The sequence below is a fragment of the Stegostoma tigrinum genome, chromosome 12 (genome assembly GCF_030684315.1).
Source record: "Stegostoma tigrinum isolate sSteTig4 chromosome 12, sSteTig4.hap1, whole genome shotgun sequence".
NCBI lineage: Eukaryota > Metazoa > Chordata > Chondrichthyes > Orectolobiformes > Stegostomatidae > Stegostoma > Stegostoma tigrinum.
In genome coordinates this window covers 36,969,987-36,989,717 of record NC_081365.1, presented here as the reverse complement: position 1 = coordinate 36,989,717, position 19,731 = coordinate 36,969,987, and the positions used below count along the sequence as shown (strand labels likewise).

At 43.1% G+C, this 19,731-nt stretch overlaps 1 protein-coding gene across 4 annotated transcripts in view; it reads left to right on the top strand.

The window, feature by feature from the left end:
* spag17 (sperm associated antigen 17) overlaps positions 1-19,731 on the top strand; it is a 239,250-nt gene that overhangs the window by 117,082 nt on the left and 102,437 nt on the right. For all 4 annotated transcript variants that reach the window (XM_048541477.2, XM_048541476.2, XM_048541475.2 and 1 more), the window contains 5 exons: positions 5,138-5,346; positions 9,458-9,584; positions 10,452-10,630; positions 11,740-11,902; positions 19,420-19,616. In XM_048541477.2, coding sequence (XP_048397434.2) covers positions 5,138-5,346; positions 9,458-9,584; positions 10,452-10,630; positions 11,740-11,902; positions 19,420-19,616 — 875 coding nt within the window. The remainder of the gene's footprint in view (positions 1-5,137; positions 5,347-9,457; positions 9,585-10,451; positions 10,631-11,739; positions 11,903-19,419; positions 19,617-19,731) is intronic.

The window sequence follows — 19,731 nt, the reverse complement described above, 5'->3', positions numbered from 1 at the left end:
CACTTTAGTTTGTTTGTAGGATATACAAAGAGAAAAATTCTTTACAAAAACAGAATTTGCTGGAAAAGCTCAGCAGGTCTGGCAGCATCTGTGAAGAAAAAATCAGAATTAACTTTTCGGGTCCGGTGATCCTTCCTCAGAAGTTCCTCACAGATGACAGACCTTCTGAGAAAGGGTCCCCGGACCAGAAAAGTTAACTCTTTTTTTCTTCACAGATGCTGCTAGACCTGCTGAGCTTTTCCAACAAATTCTGTTTCTGTAAAGAATTTTTCAATTCAGTAAGCCAATTCTAGGTGCAACAGTCAGAGGGCGACAAAGGAGCAGAGGTCGGCACAACATTGTGGGCTGAAGGGTCTGTTCTGTGCTGTACTGTTCTATGTTCTATATATAGGAACATCTTAAGGTCTTGCGGTAAAATTACAAGTGTCTGACAAATAGGGTTGCAGTAGTAGGGGATTTCAACTTTGCTAACTTTCACACTAAGGCGATTCCAGTTAAAGGACTAGACAGGTGGGATTTTTAAAGTGCATCTAGGAGAGCTTTTTTGTATCAGTGCCTAGATAGTCCGATTAGAAATGGGGCTAGACCTAGTCCTAGGAAATGAGGCTGATCAAGTGGTTGAATTGTCAGTAGACAAGAATTGTGGAGAAAATGACCATAGCTCTAAAGTTTCAAAGTCGTTATGGAGGGGATAAGAAAATTGCAGAAGTGTCTAAATTGGGGAGGACCAATTTCTTTTCATAGAGTCCCTACAGTGTGTAAACAGGTCCTTCGGACCAACAAGTCCATACTGACCCTCCGAGCAGTCCACCCAGACCCATCGCCCTATAACCCACCTAATCTACAGACCCCTAAACGCTACGCACAATTTAGCATGGCTAATCCAACTAGCCTGCATATCTTTGGACAGTGGGAGGAAACCCACACGGACACAGGGAGAATGTGCAACCTCCACATAGTCACCTGAGGGTGGGATCTAATTCAAGCCCCTGGCGCTATGAGGCAGCAGTGTTAACCACTGTGCTCATATGCAATCCATTCACCAAGCACAGGCACGTCACTCTCTAAGTAACCAATTGAATTATTCAAAATTGAGCATGAAATTTTATGAACAACGTAGTAATTTCTTAATCCTGAATTATTATGCTCATATTTCGACAGAGCAGCAATCTAGCTGAACTCAGTCTTGTCCTGAATTGTGATCTGTATCCATTGAAGATTCCTTAGTTGAGACTTGTGTGATCTATTTCCATTAAAATCATCAGCTAACACATTTACATATTGGAGGAAAGAGGAATTTGAAAAAGCAAACAGTGAATGGAATCTGAAGTTAAAACATGTCTGGCTGCACCTGTGGTGACAGAAACAAACCTAACATCAGGTTTTTCAGAACAGAGAGCATTCTGCCAAAGAAGATGCAACTGACACTGGTGTCCAATTAGATGATATATAAGTTTGTGTTGGGAAGGGTGGTGGTGGATATTTAAATGTGTTAGTGGGACGCGTTGCAGTAATCAAAATGTAACCAAAAGAAATTCCACAATTCATGGATGTGCCACTTAAGGTTATAGTGGGAGATGTGAGGAATTGAGATAGGTACTCTAGAGAGGATGGCAGCACTAAGGATATGAGTCAAGAGCAGGCAGGTAGGACTAGTTTTAGTCTGGGAGCAGCTACTTGCGGGTAAATCTGCATTTGGAAAGTGAGAGTCTTTTAAAAGTAGCAGAGTGTGAATTCAGATCCAGCACATTCCCCTAGGAGTGAAGGGCAAGGATAGCAAGTCCAACAAACATTGGATGTCAAGGGTTATCAAAAATGCGATGAGGGAAAAGGAAGCATATGTCCAGTGCAGAACATTAAAAACAGGGAATATGCAGGAGTATAGAGAGTGTAGGGAGGTGCTTAAAAAAAGAAATTCAGAGGTAAAGAGGATTAAGGAAAACCCCAAGGCATTTTACAAGTATATCAATAGCAAGAGGATTACCAGGGAAAGAGTGGGGCCTGTTAGTTACCGTAGAGGCAATCTGGGTGGAGCTAAATGGTGTGGGTGAGGTCATGAACGAATATTTCTCATGACTTTGTAGTTGAGGATATCATTTGAGCTGGTGAGGTTCTAGACCAAGTTAAGACCAGCAAGGAGGAGGTATTAAATATTTCAGCAGACATAAATGTGCAGGCTCTGATGAGATCCATCTAAGGCTGCTATGGAAGGTAGATGACGAGATTGCTGGGACCCTGGCGGATATATATATAATACTTTCCAGGTCATAGGTGAAGTGCCAGATGATTGGACAATAGCTAAGGTGGTTCCTTTGTTCAAAAGAGTGGCAGGGTTAGGCCTGGTAATTACAGACCAGTTAGTCTGACACCAGTGGTAGGGGAATTCTTGGAAAATAATTCTGAGGCAGGATTAATTAATGCTTGGAAGGGCAGGGATAGTCAGCATGGAATTGTTGAGCATTGACCCTATCTGCTTAATTTAATTGAGTTTTCCGAAAAGGTGACTAAATATGTTGATGAGGTAGTGCGGTTGATGTGGTTACATGGACTCAGAAAGGCCTTTGAAAAGGTTCCACATGGAAGGCTGGCCCAAAAGGGGAAGAGACCATGGAATCCAAGGCAAGTTGGCAAACTGGATCCAAAATTAGCTTATAAGTAGGAACTAAAGGGTGAAGCTGGAGGTTTGTTTTTGCATTTAGAAGCCAATGACCAGCGATGTGCCACAGGGATCAGTGCCAAGAGGTTATGTGCATTAATGACTTAGATATGAATATAGAAGACATAATAGTATGTTGAATGACATGAAAATTTGTGTCATTGTTGACAGTGAGGCAGTCTGATATTGACCAGCTAGTAAATTGGGCAGAGCAACAGCAGCTGGAATTTAATTCTGATACTTTTTGGGAAATATAATTAGTGAGGAATTTAGACAATGAATGCTAGGTTCCTCGGCAATATTGAGGAGCAAAAGGACCTTGGCATATAAGTCCATAGATCCCAAAAGGTTTCATCACAGATAGACAATGTGTGATGAAAGAAGATAGGATGCTTGTCTTCATTAGCCAGGTTGTAGAATAAAAGAGCAGGGAATTTTGTTGCAACATTCTAGAGAGTTGGTTAGGCTACAAATGGAATATGTGCGGCCCTGATCACCACACAATTGGAAGGTTGTAACTGCACTGTATAGAGGCGATTCACCAGGTTGTTGTCTGCAATAGAAAGTTTCAGTCATGGGGAGAGACTGATAATCTGAGTTTGTCTTCTTTGAGGAGGCTGAGAGCAGAAATCTTATTAGGTATACAAAATTATGACAGACACAGATAGCATAGATTCTGAGAATCATTTTCCCTTGGCAGATATGTCTAAGACCAGAGGGCATATGTTTAAGGTGACAGTAAATAATTTAGAGGAGATCTGAGGAAAAATGTTTTCACCCAGAGAGTGGTAGAAATATGGAACACACTGCCTGAGAGGGCGATGCAGGTACTCTCACAATATTTAAGAAGCATCTGGACGAGCACTTAAAATGCCAGGGCATAGTAGGCTATGGACCAAGTGCAGGTAAATGGGATTGGTATAATTTGATGTTTGTTGGTTGGAAAAGTCATGGTGACATGGCCCCAAAGAAAGGTTATTTCTACGCTGTATGACTCTATGACTGTACGCAGAAAGCAAACTGAAAATTCAAGCATGATCTCATTATTATTTTCAAAAGTCAATTAGCTGTACCGATTGTTATGATCTCAGCTGATATTATGGACAATTTAGATCCCAGACTGAAATCTAGCTTGATAGATTTGTTTTTGTTATGACAAGATGGTCTTTCATAGAAACATAGCCTTGTAATGTTTTGCATTAAGTTCTGCATTTAACAGTAAAACAGAAGTTACATGCACAAAAGAAATTAAGGCAAAATAGAATTAACCAACCTATTTATAACGTGTATTTAAAGATTTTGAAGCATGCAATAAAATGCAATCCTATTAATCCTAAAATACTCCTTTAAAGTATTCATTTGAGAGAGAATTTACCTCTCTTCTACATCTTTAGGTTTTGATTTAACTGTGGATGCAAAAACAAAGTTGCTGGAAAAGGTCAGCAGACCTGGCCACATCTGTGTTAACATTTTGGGTGCGGTGACCCTTTCTCAGTTCCCCATTTTGAGGGCCTGATAGCCTCTGTTAGAGTCTTCATACAACTGAGCTTGGACTTTCTCAGCTCCAAGTAACTCCTTCAGTGTTTTAATCATACAATCTTAATACCCCTAAACTATCTTCCTTTCTAAGGAGCAGCTATCTTGCAGATCCAGCTTCAACCAAGATTTCGGAAATCTACCCAGTAAACCCAAAAGACTTTTCTTCAAGCTGCGGGTTTTTATCCAAAGCCCTCAGAAATTTCAGGATCTTCTAACTGAAAGCCTAAAGCACTACACTGTTTACTTTGTTCACTCCTAAGATCTCTGTGTAGACAAAACCTTTTTACTTTCCAGGAGTCTCACTAATACTGTGTCCTAGAAGAAATCACCGTGCCTACAGAAATACTACAGGAGTTAATTATTAACTTGTGCCCTTCAGACACACAGAAAACCGCATGCCACTAATACAAAATTTAAAATTCCAGAAAAAAGATATTAAAATATATATAAATTATGCACTACGTTGGACTAGTAAGATTCGACATTTAGTTAAAACTATTATGTGGTTCCAAGGTGAATCAGACGTGTAAGCCCAGCATGGTTGAAGGCTAGTGCTAGTTTAGGAAATATAATTGGCAAAATTAACTTGTTATGGGGATTGAAACCTTTCATTCATGTTAAGTACAAGCAATGGCAGGAATTTGATTTCTCTGTCAACTATATTCTGTTCATTCGTGTATTTTAACTAAAATAAACCAATTGCATGTCCATCCAGGATACTTTGTCAAACATGTTTTAAAAAGAAATCAGCACACGCATGTAATGAGACAAATTGTACCAGAATTTAGCTTTCCATATTGTCAGGACAGGCATCTGCAGTGACGTTGAACAGTGTAGACTATGTAAATCTATAACATTTATAGCATTTGGAATAAAAATGATATTGTGTATACAGAACAACATTAAGTGCACACCCACTATTAAAAATTTCTTTTTTTTCAGATCAGGAAGATCCAGCACTAGCTGGTATTTTAAATATTCCATCTATTCAAGTCCTTGCACCAGCTCCTGTTTCCTCTCCACCAGTTACTGGTAAATCGGATAAGTCTGCCAAAAACAAAAATTCACTTTCAGCAAAGGGCAAACCAAAGAAGGAACATGGCTCAGTTCTTGCATTAGAGGATCCAGAGCAGTTAAAAGAAGAACAAAAGGTACACTTTGCATTTGTTAAGCTTCATATGCCATTGAGATGTTTTTCAGATCAACATTCAGGGGCAGCACGGTGGCCCAGTGGTTAGCACTGCAGCCTCTCAGTGCCGGGGACCTGGGTTCAATTCCAGCCTCAGGCGACTGTCTGTGTGGAGTTTGCACATTCTCCCCATGTCTGCGTGGGTTCCTCCGGGTGCCCCGGATTCCTTCCACAGTCCAAAGATGTGCAGGCTAGGTGGATCGGCCATGCAAAAAATTGTCTGGCGTGTTCAGGTGGTGTGTGGGTTGTGGGTTGTGGGGGATGGGCCTGATTGGGGTGCTCCAAGGGGCGGTGTGGACTGGTTGGGCCGAAGGGCCTGTTTCTACACTGTAGGGAATTTAATCTAATCAACCAAAACCATCACCACAATTTTGCACACTTGTAGCTGATGTTTAATGTGTTTCCTGAAGAGTGTAGTCAGTTCTTCCGCTATCATTACTAATTATCGGACACATTCCAACACCAGAGGAGGCTCCAAATGCAAAGAATAAAGAAAGCCTTAGCTTAGAGATAAAGTTACTTTAAGGTTTTGGGGTAGACCTGTAGTTCAGGTTGTGGGTATTGAGGTTGGCTGGCTCACCAAGCTGGTTTGTTGTCCCTCAGACGTTTTGTTACCATGCTTGCTAACATCCTCACTGCAGCCTCTGATGAAGGGTCGGTATGTTTTCTCACCTGTTTTGTAAACTCTGGGGTCCGTGCCGATGGATTGCCTCACTTGCGGGTTTCCCCCGTTGTGGAATGTATCCGGGGTCGAGTTCAATGCGTTTATTAATAGCCTGCTTCGTAGAGTGCCATGCTTCCAGGAATTCTCACGCTTGTCTCTGCCTAGCCTGTTCCAGGATCTTGGTGTTGTCCCAGTCGAAGTCGTGGTGCTCCTTGCTCGTGTAGATTGATATGAGTGAGTATTGGTTGTGTCTTTTTATAGCCAGTTGTTGTTCATGTACTCTTGTTGTTAGTTTCCTTCCTGTTTGTCCGATGTAGTGTTTCTCACAGTCACTGCAGGGGATCTTGTAGATTACATTGGTCCTATCCATGGCGGGGAGTGGGTCTTCAGTTCGGATGAGCACTTGTTGTTGGGCTGATGTGGGCTTTTGTGTCACTGATGCCTCGCGGTTGTGGTGAGTTCTGACGTGTTCCTGACGTAGGGTAGTGTGATGAGCGTGTCGGGGCATGTGGAATCTTTCTGATGTTGTTTGTCTAGGCATCCTGAACCAGTTCTTTGGATATCCATTATCCTTGAACACCTGGAAGAGGTATTCTTCTTCCTCTTGGCGTAGTTCCATGTTGCTGCAGTGTTGTTGCCCTTTAAAACAGTATTCACACGCAGCTTCGTTTGTGTGTGCTGGGATGGTTACTACTGAAGTTCAACACCTGGTCTGTGTGTGTGGATTTTCGGTGTACCTTTGTTTGCAGTTCCCCATTTGTCTTATGCTCTACCATGATGTCCAGAAGTGGGAATTGTTTGTTCTTCTCCATCTCTCTGGTGAATTTTATTCTGACGAGGGTGTTGTTTATGAGTTTGTGTGTCTTCTAATTTGGCCTGTTTATTGATGACAAAGATGTCATCTACGTAGCATATACATAGTTTAGGTTGGATTTGCGGAAGGGCAGTCCTTTCCAGTCTTTGCATCACGGCTTCTGCTATGAGTCCAGAGATAGGCGATCCCATGGGTGTCCCGTTGATTTGCTCATACGTTTGGCCGTTGAAGGTGAAATGGGTGGTCAGGCATAAGTCCAGTAGTTTAAGCATGTTGTCCTTGGAGATGCTGTCACTGGAGTCGTGTTCTTGTTCAGGTTGTTTTGTCATTGCTTCCCTTGCTGGTGGTATCTCTATTGATGTGAATAGAGCAGTGAAATCAATTTCATGGTCTCTCCATCCTCTATCTTTCTGTCTTTGATCGAGTTGAGGAATTCTTAGGCTGAGTGGATGGAGTGGGGTGACCTGTTGACTAGATGCTTGAGTCTTCTTTGTAGTTCCCTGGCTAAGCTATGCGATGGAGTGCCTGGTAGGGAGACTGTGGGTCTGAGGGGGACTTCCAGCTTGCACACTTTAGGGAGGCCGTAGAATTGGGGTGTGTTGGCTCCTTTGGGTTTCATTCTTCAGAAGTCTGTTTTGTTGATCTGTGCTGTTTGTTTAAGTCTTTGTAGCATGTAACAGATTTTGTTGCCTAGTTGCGGTGTTGATTCAGTTTGTACTCCTCAGTATGTGTTCTCGTCAGTGAGCAGTGCTTGTGCTTTGGAGATGTAGTCCTTTTTATTCATTATCACTGTCATAAGGACTATATCTCCAAAGCACAAGTACTGCTTGCTGACGAGAACACATGCTGACGAGTACAAACTGACCCGACACCACAACTAGGCAACAAAATCCGTTACATGCTACAAAGACTTAAACAAACAGCACAGATCAACAAAACAGACTTCTGAAGAATGAAACCCGAAGGAGCCAACACACCCCAATTCTACAGCCTCCCTAAAGTGCGCAAGCTGGAAGCCCCCCTCAGACCCACAGTCTCCCTACCAGGCACTCCATCGCATAACTTAGCGAGAGAACTACAAAGAAGACTCAAGCACCTAGTCAACAGGTCACCCCACTCCATCCACTCAGCCCAAGAATTCCGCACGTCGATCAAAGACAGAAAGACAGAGGATGGAGAGACCATGAAATTGATGTCACTGCTCTATTCACATCAATAGAGATACCACCAGCAAGGGAAGCAAAGACAAAACAACCTGAACAAGAACACGACTCCAGTGACAGCATCTCCAAGGACAACATGCTTAAACTACTGGACCTATGCCTGACCACCCATTTCACCTTCAATGGCCAAACGTACGAGCAAATCAACGGGACACCCACGGGATCGCCTATCTCTGGACTCATAGCAGAAGCCGTGATGCAAAGACTAGAATGGACCGCCCTTCCGCAAATCCAACCTAAACTATGTATACGCTACGTAGATGACATCTTTGTCATCGTTAAACGGACCAAATTAGAAGAGACACACAAACTCATAAACAACACCCTCGTCGGAATAAAATGCACCAGAGAGATGGAGAAGAACAAACAATTCCCACTCCTAGACATCATGGTAGAGCATAAGACAAATGGGGAACTGCAAACAAAGATACACTGAAAATCCACACACACAGACCAGGTGTTGAACTTCAGTAGTAACCATCCCAGCACACACAAGCGAAGCTGCATGTGAATACTGTTTTAAAGGGCAACAACACACTGCAGCAACATGGAACTACGCCAAGAGGAAGAAGAATACCTCTTCCAAGTGTTCAAGGATAATGGATATCCAAAGAACTGGGTCAGGAGATGCCTAGACAAACAACATCAGAAAGATTCCACATGCCCCGACACGCTCATCACACTACCCTACATCAGGAACACGTCAGAACTCACCACAAGACTCCTACGACCGCGAGGCATCAGAGTGACACAAAAGCCCACATCAGCCCAACAACAAGTGCTCACCCGAACTGAAGACCCACTCCCCGCCATGGCTAGGACCAATGTAATCTACAAGATCCCTGCAGAAACTGCGAGAATCACTACTTTGGACACACAGGAAGGAAACTAACAACAAGAGTACATGAACAACAACTGGCTATAAAAAGACACAACCAATACTCACTCATATCAATCTACACGAGCAAGGAGCACCACGACTTCGACTGGGACAACACCAAGATCCTGGAACAGGCTAGGCAGAGACAAGCATGAGAATTCCTGGAAGCATGGCACTCTACGAAGCAGGCTATTAATAAACGCATTGAACTCGACCCCGGATACATTCCACAACGGGGGAAACCCGCAAGTGAGGCAATCCATCGGCACGGACCCCAGAGTTTACAAAACAGGTGAGAAAACATACCGACCCTTCATCAGAGGCTGCAGTGAGGATGTTAGCAAGCATGGTAACAAAACGTCTGAGGGACAACAAACCAGCTTGGTGAGCCAGCCAACCTCAATAAAGTTACTTCTTAACAACAGTAGTATGGAAGGTAATAGTCAGCTCTTTGCTTTGTTTTCTATGACTGTTCCATGCATCTTTGTACAGGTGGAAATTGAAGAGTCTGAACGAACAGCCCCTTCAGAAGATATTCCAGAACATTCAGCATTTCTGAGTCTAAATGCATGTTCTCCAGATGGATTATTGATTACATTTTTCACTGAGGATTCTATAGGTCTGTTCTTTTCATATACTTTTCAAAATCTCAGCACCCTAACAAGTTTGCCAAGATACCCTGAATTTGCAACTTCAAATGTAATGCACAGCTGTCTACAATAAGTTGAAATCTCAAATTTCCAAACGTAGTCAAAACATCTTTGTAACTGTAGACAAGAAAAAATGTTTAATCTCTCAAACATGGATGTGGAAGCTTTGGAAAGGGTACAGAGGAGATTTACTAGGATGTTGCCTGGTATGGAGGGAAGGTCTTACGAGGGAAGGCTGAGGGACTTGAGGCTGTTTTCATTAGAGAGAAGAAGGTTGAAAGGTGACTTAATTGAAACATATAAAATAATCAGAGGGTTAGATAGGGTGGATAGGGAGAGCCTTTTTCCGAGGATGGTGACGGCGAGCACGAAGGGGCATAGCTTTAAATTGATGGGTGAAAGATATAGGACAGATGTCAGAGGTAGTTTCTTTACTCAGAGAGTAGTAAGGGAATGGAACGCTTTGCTAGCAACAGTAGTAGATTCGCCAACTTTGGGTACATTTAAGTCGTCATTGGACAAGCATGTGGATGTACATGGAATAGCGTAGGTTAGATGGGCTTGAGATTGGTATGACAGGTCGGCACAACATCGAGGGCCGAAGGGCCTGTACTGTGCTGTAATGGTCTATGTTCTATGTTCTGTGGACAGCTTTCACTGCATGCTGCTGAGAATACAGCCGAACATTGACAATCAATTTTGCTGCAAAATTCGCACAGTTTTTAAAAAGAAACTTGTTTTGTTTTCTGTCTGTCTGCCAGCTACAATTAGTTTTCCATAATTTTACATGTACCTATATATTTAGAGTTGTCAACTTTGACTTTTGTTACTTTAAGGTATAAAAAATGAAGATCTGCCCGAAGAGAGGATGTTGCTGCGCCAGAGTTATCCTATTAAAACTCATGGCTCCCAACCCTGTGAGGCAGCACGGAAATGGCCTGCCATGCAGGAAGCATCAAGAGTTATTACACTCCAGGGTACTGTGATAAAATACATGACGGATGGATCCACTGAGGTAAAATATTATTGGTTTATACAATTATATCTGAAAAAGGCCATTTCCCAATTCTCATTCATGTTCATTTCAGCTAACTTCAGTGTCATTCCCAACCATGCCATGATGATCTGCAACAACAGTGATGAACACATGTGGTGTGCAATCATATGTCCTTATCTGTGGTCATCATTTTTGGCAGCCACCTTCAGCCTACAGAACACTGTCCATTGCCTGTGGGCTGCCTTTTGCCGCTGCTGTTTCAAGACCAAAGCACAGATTGGAGGACATGGTGAGCGGGTAGCTCCCCACACCAACTCACCCCTCAGCAACATTTTTTTAAATTGTGCACTAGCTCTTTTTCGATTCTGCTCAGCAGATTCCTTGTGTCTGTTTTCTTCCACCATTCTTTCCCATCATCACTGTCCAAACCCCTCCTTCTTCCCTTTCTCTCATCTCACTTTCCACTGTCTTCCCTCCCAGTTTACCCTTTCTTCCCCGCGCCCCTCTCCACCCTTTTCTTTCTCCCCCTCTTAAAAGTAACTGGAAAATTGGTATCCTGACAGAGTTAGGTGGCTGTCAGGTATTTTTTTTGTTAAAGTGAGTAATTTGTAGCACTTTTACAATTTTACCCTTTGGAAGTGAGGTAGAAGTATTTGCATAACACCATAGACCATAAAAAAAGTTCTATAATTTTCCAACTCTTCGCACAGCAGTAACAACTGTGCTGCGGTAATAAAGTGTGAAGCTGGATGATCACAGCGGGCCAAGCAGCATCTCAGGAGCACAAAAGCTGACGTTTTGGGCCTAGACCCTTCATCAGAGAGGGTCTCTGATGAAGGGCCTAGGCCCGAAACGTCAGCTTTTGTGCTCCTGAGATGCTGCTTGGCCTGCTGTGATCATCCAGCTTCACAATTTATTATCTTGGATTCTCCAGCATCTGCAGTTCCCATTATCTCTGATACAACTGTGCTGCTTTGTGCTATAATGTGTATATAATTCCTTATCGCAAAAAACACATTCAGATTGTTTTGTCTTCAGCTACTCTTAGCCTGCAATATTGACTGCTTTATTCTAAGTATTGTTCTTTCTGTACTGTATTTCACAATGTTCTTGTAATTTTTTTCTAGATTCTGTTTGCTGATGGAACTGTGAGCAAAAGTCCAGATTCCGGACCTGTGTCCATTCCCCCATCAAATATAGTAACAAGCAACCAGTTTGATTTTATTGGTCAAGAATCAAAGGATGAAAAGGAACCAAAAAAAGTAATCAGTGAAGAAGTGAATAAGAAAGGTAACATGGGAAAAAGCTGTGAATAGTTAGGGTGACTGATGGGGAATATATTCTAAGCTACATAATTTACATAATGTTTTTCCCCCCACACATCTGATGACCTCACTAAATACCCTGAGAAGTCACTGCCTGTGAAAATATAATAGCGCATCACAGTCCTTTCTAAGTCTGCCATTTATACAAACACAGAAAGTAAACAATTCCATTGTATGAAAAGACATATCTCATTTTCAAAAAATATTAAATTCCCCTATTAAAAATAGTAGTGTTTACAAAGATATTTTATTAAGTTATTCTTTGTTTCTTAAATTAAAATCAAAGTACAGAACTTATTAAGAACTAAAGACCTTTATAATGAAATTGATAGTATGCCAAAGACAAACCAGAGATCATAAAAGATCATTTAACTGGTAGAAGTAAAATGCAAGTTATTTTGTCTCTTATTTGCCAAAGCAAGGGACTAACATATAATACATAATTTGGTCAGTTAAATTTGAGATCCTGGCACTCAATTCTATAGCAGCAGAGTAGTATTCACCACCAGCCATATATTTGAATGAATTCATTTGCCAGGGGAGCCTTTGTTTTGCCTTTCAGCCTTCCTACAATGTGTTGATTATTACTGTGTTTAATTCTATGTGCAATGGGAGCTTTCTGGTGCCTTCCTGAATTAAACATTTCTGTTAGAACCCACAACAGTACAGCACAAGCACAGGCCCTTCAGCCCATTATGTCAGTGTCGATCATGGTGCCATTCTAAACTAATCCCATCTGTCTGCTCATGATCCATATCCCTCTATTCCTTGCCAGTTCATGTATCTGTCTAAATATATCTTAAAATTTGCTAATGTATCTGCTTCTACCATATTCCCTGGTAGGGTACTCCAGGTAGCTACCAACCTCTGTTGGGGGGAAAAGAACTTTCCTCATGCGTATAATTTAAACATTTCCTTTCGTGCCTTAGACCTCTGCCCCATAGTATTTGACATTTCCATCCTGGGAAAAAGATTCCAACTATCTGCCCTTTCTATGACTCTCATAATTTTATGTATTTCTATCAGGTTACCCCTCAACCTCTGACATTCTGGTGAAAACTATCCAAGTTTTTACATCCTCTCCTCATAGCTAATACACTCCAATTCAGGCAAATCCTGCTAAACCTACTTGTACTCTCTCCAAAGCTTCCACATCCTTTATTCCCTTTATTCATTCAAGCGATGAGGGCATCACTAGCCAGGCAGCATTTACTGCCCATCCCTAATTGCCTGGAGGGCAGTTATGAGTCAACCACATTGCTGTCGGTCTGAAGTCACGTGTAGTCCAGACTAGGTAAGGATGGCAGTTTCCTTCCCTGATGTTGTCAGTGAACCCGATGGATTTTTCCGACAATTGACAATGGTCATCATTAGACTCTTAATTCCAGATATTTATCATGGCAGGATTCAAACCCAGATCCCTGGAACATTACTTGGGTCTCTAGATTAACAATCCAGTGATAATACCACTAGGCCATTGCCTCCCCAATTGTGTGGAGACTAGAACTGCACACAGTATTCTAAATGTGGCTGTTGACTTGCTGAATTTTATCCTCAACAACAACAACAACAAAAACATAAGTTGCTGGAAAAGCTCAGCAGTTCTGGCAGCACCTGTGAGGAAAAAGTCAGAGTTAATGTTTCGGGTCAGGTGACACTTCCTCAGAACCCAAAATGTTAAATTTGACTTTTCTTCACAGATGCTGCCAGACCTGCTGAGCTTTTCCAGCAACTTCTGTTTTTGTTCCTGATTCACAGCATCTGCAGTTCTTTTGATTTTTATTTTGACTTTTATCCTCAATGCCCTAACTGATGAGGCAAGCATGCCATATGCATTCTTTATCATCTTATCCACTTATGCCACTTTCAGGGAGCTATAGACTTGGACCTCAAGGTCCTCTGTATATCAATGCTGCTAAGGTTCCTGTCATTTAGTCTATACATTCCTCTTGCATTTGACCTCCCAAAATGTGTCACCCCACACTTGTCTGGATTAAAGTCCAACTGCCATTTTTCCACCCAACTTTCCAACTAGTTTATATCATGCTGTATCCTTTAATAACGTTCCTTACTATCCACACTTCACCAATTTTCTTGTAATCGGCAAACTTATTAACCAGACCACCTCATTGAGGACCTTGCTTCCACTGGCTCCATGCATAAATTCCCTCTTCGTCTTCGGGGGATCTACCATTTCACCTGCTACCAGCTTGCTCTGAATATAAGTATAAATGCCCTGGGATTCTCCACAACCGTCAGCAGGTCTGACAGCATCTGTGAAGAAAACAAAAATCGGAGTTAATGTTTCAGTGTGACCCTTCCTCAGAACTGATGGTGGCTGGGACAATGTTAGCTTATATGCAAAAACTACAGAGGGGGATGGGCAAGGGAGTAATTGTTAGGATAGAGCCTAAAGAGAGAGAAGAGCAGTTGGATAGACCAAGAGTTGATAAAGATCAGGCTGGGAGGGTGAATAGTTGTTAATGGGGACTATTAGTGGCTGACAACAGGTAGTGTGTAATGGAAGGTTATGTGGTAAAAGGCTTTGTGTGTGAAGTAGGGGGCTGGGACATGGGAGAGTTTAGGCCCTAAAGTTATTGAATTCAGCATTGAGTCCGGAGGGCTGCAGAATCCCCTAGCGGAAAATGAGGTGTTGTTCTTCAAGCTTGTGCTGAGTTTCGCTGTAACACTGCAGCAAGCCAGAGACAGAGATGTTGGCCAGGGAACAGGGTAACAGGGTCTTTTTTGCAAGCAGAGTGTTCTGCAAAGTGGTCACCCAGTCTATGCTTGATTTCCCCAAGTGGAAGAAGAGTTCAGCGTCGTGTCCTGCCCAAACTTCATTAAGGTGGGGACACAGAGGAATAAAGCTGAGACCTTTGCTGATTACAGAACATTCAGCACTGGAGAGCAGAAGATTAGGAGGGATGGTGAATACCCTCACCAAATCCAACCTATCTCCCCTCCAAACTGACTGCACTCCGTGCACTCAGATCTAACTCTGACTTTGTTATTAAGCTTGCTGATAAGGGTGGTGCTGTTCTAGTCTGGTGTACTGAGCTCCATATTGCAGAGGCTGAGCGCCAGCTCCCAGATACCTCCATATATCTTCCCCTGGACCATAACCCCAGCATGACACATCAGGCCATTGTAGCTACTACGGTAACTGATCTCATTTCATCCGGTGATCTCCCCACCCTCTGCCTCTGAGCTAATAGACCCCCAACACCGCACAGCTCGCTTCTACCTCCTCCTCAAAATCCACAAACACGACTGTTCGGGCAGACCCATTGCTTCAGCCTGCTCCTGCCCCACAGAACACATATCTTCGTTCCTTGACCCAATCTTCTCCTCCCAGTCCAATCCTTGCCCATGTCCATCCATGATCTCTGTGACGCCTTACGCTGGTTTCAAACTTCCATTTTGCAGGTTCCAGCTGTCTCCTCTTTACCTTGGATGTGCAATCCCTTTACACATCCATTCCCCACCGGCAGGGTCTAAGGGCTCTCAGCTTCTTCCTGGACCAAAGATCTGAACCATTCCCACCCACCACACCCTCCTCCGCTTTGCAAAGCTCATCCTCACCCTCAACAATTTCTCTTTTAACTCCTCTCATTTTCTTCAGGTAAGAGGAGTGGCCCTGGGTATTTGCATGGGCCCTAGTTATGCCTGTCTCTTCTTGGGGTAAGTGGAACATTCCTTGTTCCAGTCCTATGCCGGCCCCAACCCACACGCTTTCTCCAATACATCGATGATATCATTGGTGCTGCTTCCCTCTCTCATCCAGAATTGGAAAAGTTAATTTATTTTGCCTCCAATTTCCATCCTGCCCTCACTTTCATCTGGTATATCTCTGACTCCTGCCTTCCCTTCCTCAACATTTCTGTTTCCATTTCTGGGGATAGACTGGCCACTAATATCCACTATAAACCCACTGACTCCCACAGCTACCTGGACTATACATCCTCACACCCTGCTTCCTGTAAAGACTTCACCCCATTCTCTCCGTTCCTCCATCTCCATCAAATATGTTCAGATGAGGCCACCTTCGACAAGGGAACCTCCAAAATGTCCACCTTCTTCCTCAACCGAGGATTCCCCAGCACCATTGTCGACAGGGCCCTCAATCGGCTCTGACCCATCCTCTGCACTTCTGTCCTGACACTTCCCTCCAGCAACAGCAATAGGGTTCCCCTTGTTCTTACCTGCCATCCCACCAGCACCCCATCCAGAAGATCATCAGACGTCATTTCTGCCACCTTCAGTGAGATGCCACTACCAGACACACATTCCCCTCCCCTCTTTTGTCTGTCTTCTGCAGGGACCGTTCCCTGCAGGAGACCCTGGTCTACACTTCCTTTACCTCCCCACAGCCCCATGCAACCTTCCCCTATAACCAGCGAAAGTACAACATCTGCCACTTCCCTCCCCAGTATCCAAGGGCCCAAATATACCTTGCAGGTGAAGCAACACTCACCTGCACATCCTAGAATCTAGTCTACTGCATCCGCTGCTCACAATGTGGTCTCCTCGACATTGGGGAAATGAAGCATAGACTGGGTGACCACTTTGCAGAACATCTACGTTCTGCTCACAAAAAAAGACCCTGAACCTCCTGCAGTGCCACAATGATGCCACCCGAAGGTTCCAGGAACAGCAACTCATATTCCGCTTGGGAACCCTGCAGCCCAATGGTATCAATGTGGACTTCACCAGCTCCAAAATCTCCCCTTCCCCCACCACTTCCCAAAACCAGCCCAGTTCGTCCCCTCCCCCCACTGCATAACAAAACCAGCCCAGCCTGTCTCTGCCTCCCTAACCTGTTCTTCCTCTCACCCATCCCTTCCTCCCACCCCAAGCCGCACCTCCATTTCCTACCTACCAACCTCATCCCACCTCCTTGACCTGTCTGTCTTCCCTGGACTGACATATCCCCTCCCTACCTCCCCACCTATGCTCTCCTCTCCACCTATCTTCTTTTCTCTCCATCTTCGGTCTGTCTCCCCCTCTCTCCCTATTTATTCCAGAACCCTCACCCCATCCCCCTCTCTGATGAAGGGTCTAGGCCTGAAACGTCAGCTTTTGTGCTCCTGAAATGCTGCTTGGCCTGCTGTGTTCATCCAGCTTCACACTTTGTTATCTTGGATTCTCCAGCGTCTGCAGTTCCCACTATCCCTGAGCTATCTGTTGCCTGCCACTTTAATGCACCACTCTGTTCCCTGGCCAACATCTCTGTCTGGCTTGCTGCAGTAGTCCAGCGAAACTCAAAGTAAGCTGGAAGAACAACGCTTCATTTTCTGCTTGGGCACTCTGCAGCCCTCCGGACTCAATATCGAGTTCAATAACTTTCGGGCCTAAACTCTCCCATGTCCCAGTCCCCTACCCCACACACCAGACCTCATTATCACACAGATTGCCGTTATACACCCCCTGTTGTCAGTAACGAATAGTCCCCATTAACAACTATTCACCCTCCCAGCCTGATTGCTATCAATTCTTTGTCTATCCAACTTCTCTTTCGGCTATATTCTATCATTTACTCCCTACCCCATTCCCCTTCCTACTTCCGCATGTAAATTGACTTTCCCAGCCACCTTCAGCTCTGCGGAAGGTTCACCGGACCTGAAACATTAACTCTGACTTTTTCTTCTCAGATGCTGCCAGACCTGCTGAGATTTTCCAGCAACTTACTTTCTTTTCCTAATTTACAAAACTGCAGTTCTTTTGGTTTCTATTTCTCCTTAATCCTACTTGCCAATAATATTTCATGGCGTCTTTTAGCTCTCTTAATTCCTTGTTTAAGTTCCTTTCTGCTGTCTTTATATTCCTCATAGGCCTCGTCTGAATTCACTTTTCTAAACCTTATATATGTTTCCTTTTTCATTTTGACTAAACTTTCAAAATTATTTGTCATCAAGAGTTAGAACATAGAACACTACAGTGCAGTACAGGCCCTTTGATCCTCAATGTTGCACCGAACTGTGAAGCCAAACTGAAGCCCATCTAACCTACACTATTCCATTATTATCCATATGTTTATCAATTGACCATTTAAATGCCCTTAAACTTGGCGAGTTCTTGAATCTTTCCACATATGTAATCTGAGACAAAGGCTCCAATAGCTTGAGGGCCTTCTAATATAATTCCTGCAATGGGACATGGAGTGCACAGAAAGCCAGCCGAGAAATGCCACATGATCGATCCAGCTCAAACAACTTATAACAATCCTAGCAATCCAAAGCCAGCCTTCGATCAACTCAATTCATTCATTCTTTAATCAGACCTAGCACAAAGGGAGATAGTTATGATTGTTGGAGACCAATCATCTCAATTCTAGGACTTTGCAACAGGAGATCTTTGTAACAGTGTGTAGGTCCAACTCTCAATAGACGCTTTGTCACTGACTTACCCTCATTATAAGGTCAGAAGTAGGGAACTTCCCTTGGCACTTGCTGAGATCCTAGTTTGATATGCTCATAAGACAGTGAAGCTATTTATACCTATATGCAGTAAGGCTTGGACTCTTAGAAAATGCTGAGAAGTGACAAGTAGCATTTGCCTCATGCAAGTGCCAGGCAATGATTTCCACCAGTAGATGTGAATCTCTCCATCTCTTTTCAAATTCAATGGCAATGCTATTGGTGAGCTCCTGCCCACCATTGACATTCTGGTGTCATTATTGATCAGAAACACAACAGGATGAGGCACATAAAATACTGAAGTGACATGAGCAGGTCAGAGGCTGGGAATTCTGCAGTGAGTGCCTCTCTCCAGACTCCCATCATTGACCAGTGAGATGGAATACTCTGCATTTTACTGGACAAATTGTAACTCCAACAGCCCCTAAGAAACATTATCCAGAACAAAACCTGCTTAATTAGTGCCCCATGCTCCACTGCTACAGAGTGGCAGCAAGATGTGCTATCTACAAGAGGCATTGCAGTAACTTCCTGACATTCTGTTACCAGCACCTTCAAACAAGTCACCAGCAGGATCTAGAAGAAGAAAGATAGCAGGCGCATAACTTAGCCTTGCTATCAATGCCCACATCCCATGAAAAAATAACAGCACAATGCAAGCAGACAAATGAAGAGCTCTGGAAATGCTGTGTACAGCCAGGATATGTATTACGGCTAGAAAAATTATTTCAGATTGAGGACTCTTTCCATAATGTGCCTGACTGTAATTTGGAACAGCCTCCTTGAACAAAAAAATTGTTTCTTCTCCTCTTGCTTTATTCCTATTTTTCATCACCAGTGATCTCATCTCTACCAGAATGTATTTCAGTGTTTAACAAACAGTCATCAGCTCTCCATTCACTTTTAGTAGCAAGTTTCATATCCCTCCACAAGTCCTCCAGCAATGTGATGAGTAATGTATTCGGAACACTAGAAATATATTCAAATAAGCTTATCTCCAAAAGCCAGAGAATATTATTTATGAACATATCTTTCTGCTCTAACATCATTTATTTGTTTCCTTAAGGAAAGCATGGCCATAGAGGAAATTCCACTTCAAATATCAGTGAACCTTCTGTGATTCAAATGCAGCCAACAAACATTGTAGCTGGTACTTGGATAACTACAACACCAGAAGGTTTAATAATAGGAACAAAAGGTACAGAAATGTTGGATACAAGATCCATCTTTGTCTACAAAGCCACAGACCCAGGAACTGGAGAGGTAAGTACAATAACATTTACATCTTTTACTCTTTTGTGTTCATATATACAGATTTGGAATATTTTGGTTTTTGTTTCCAAACCTGAGAACCCCTACTTTCCCATTCTCCCTTTTC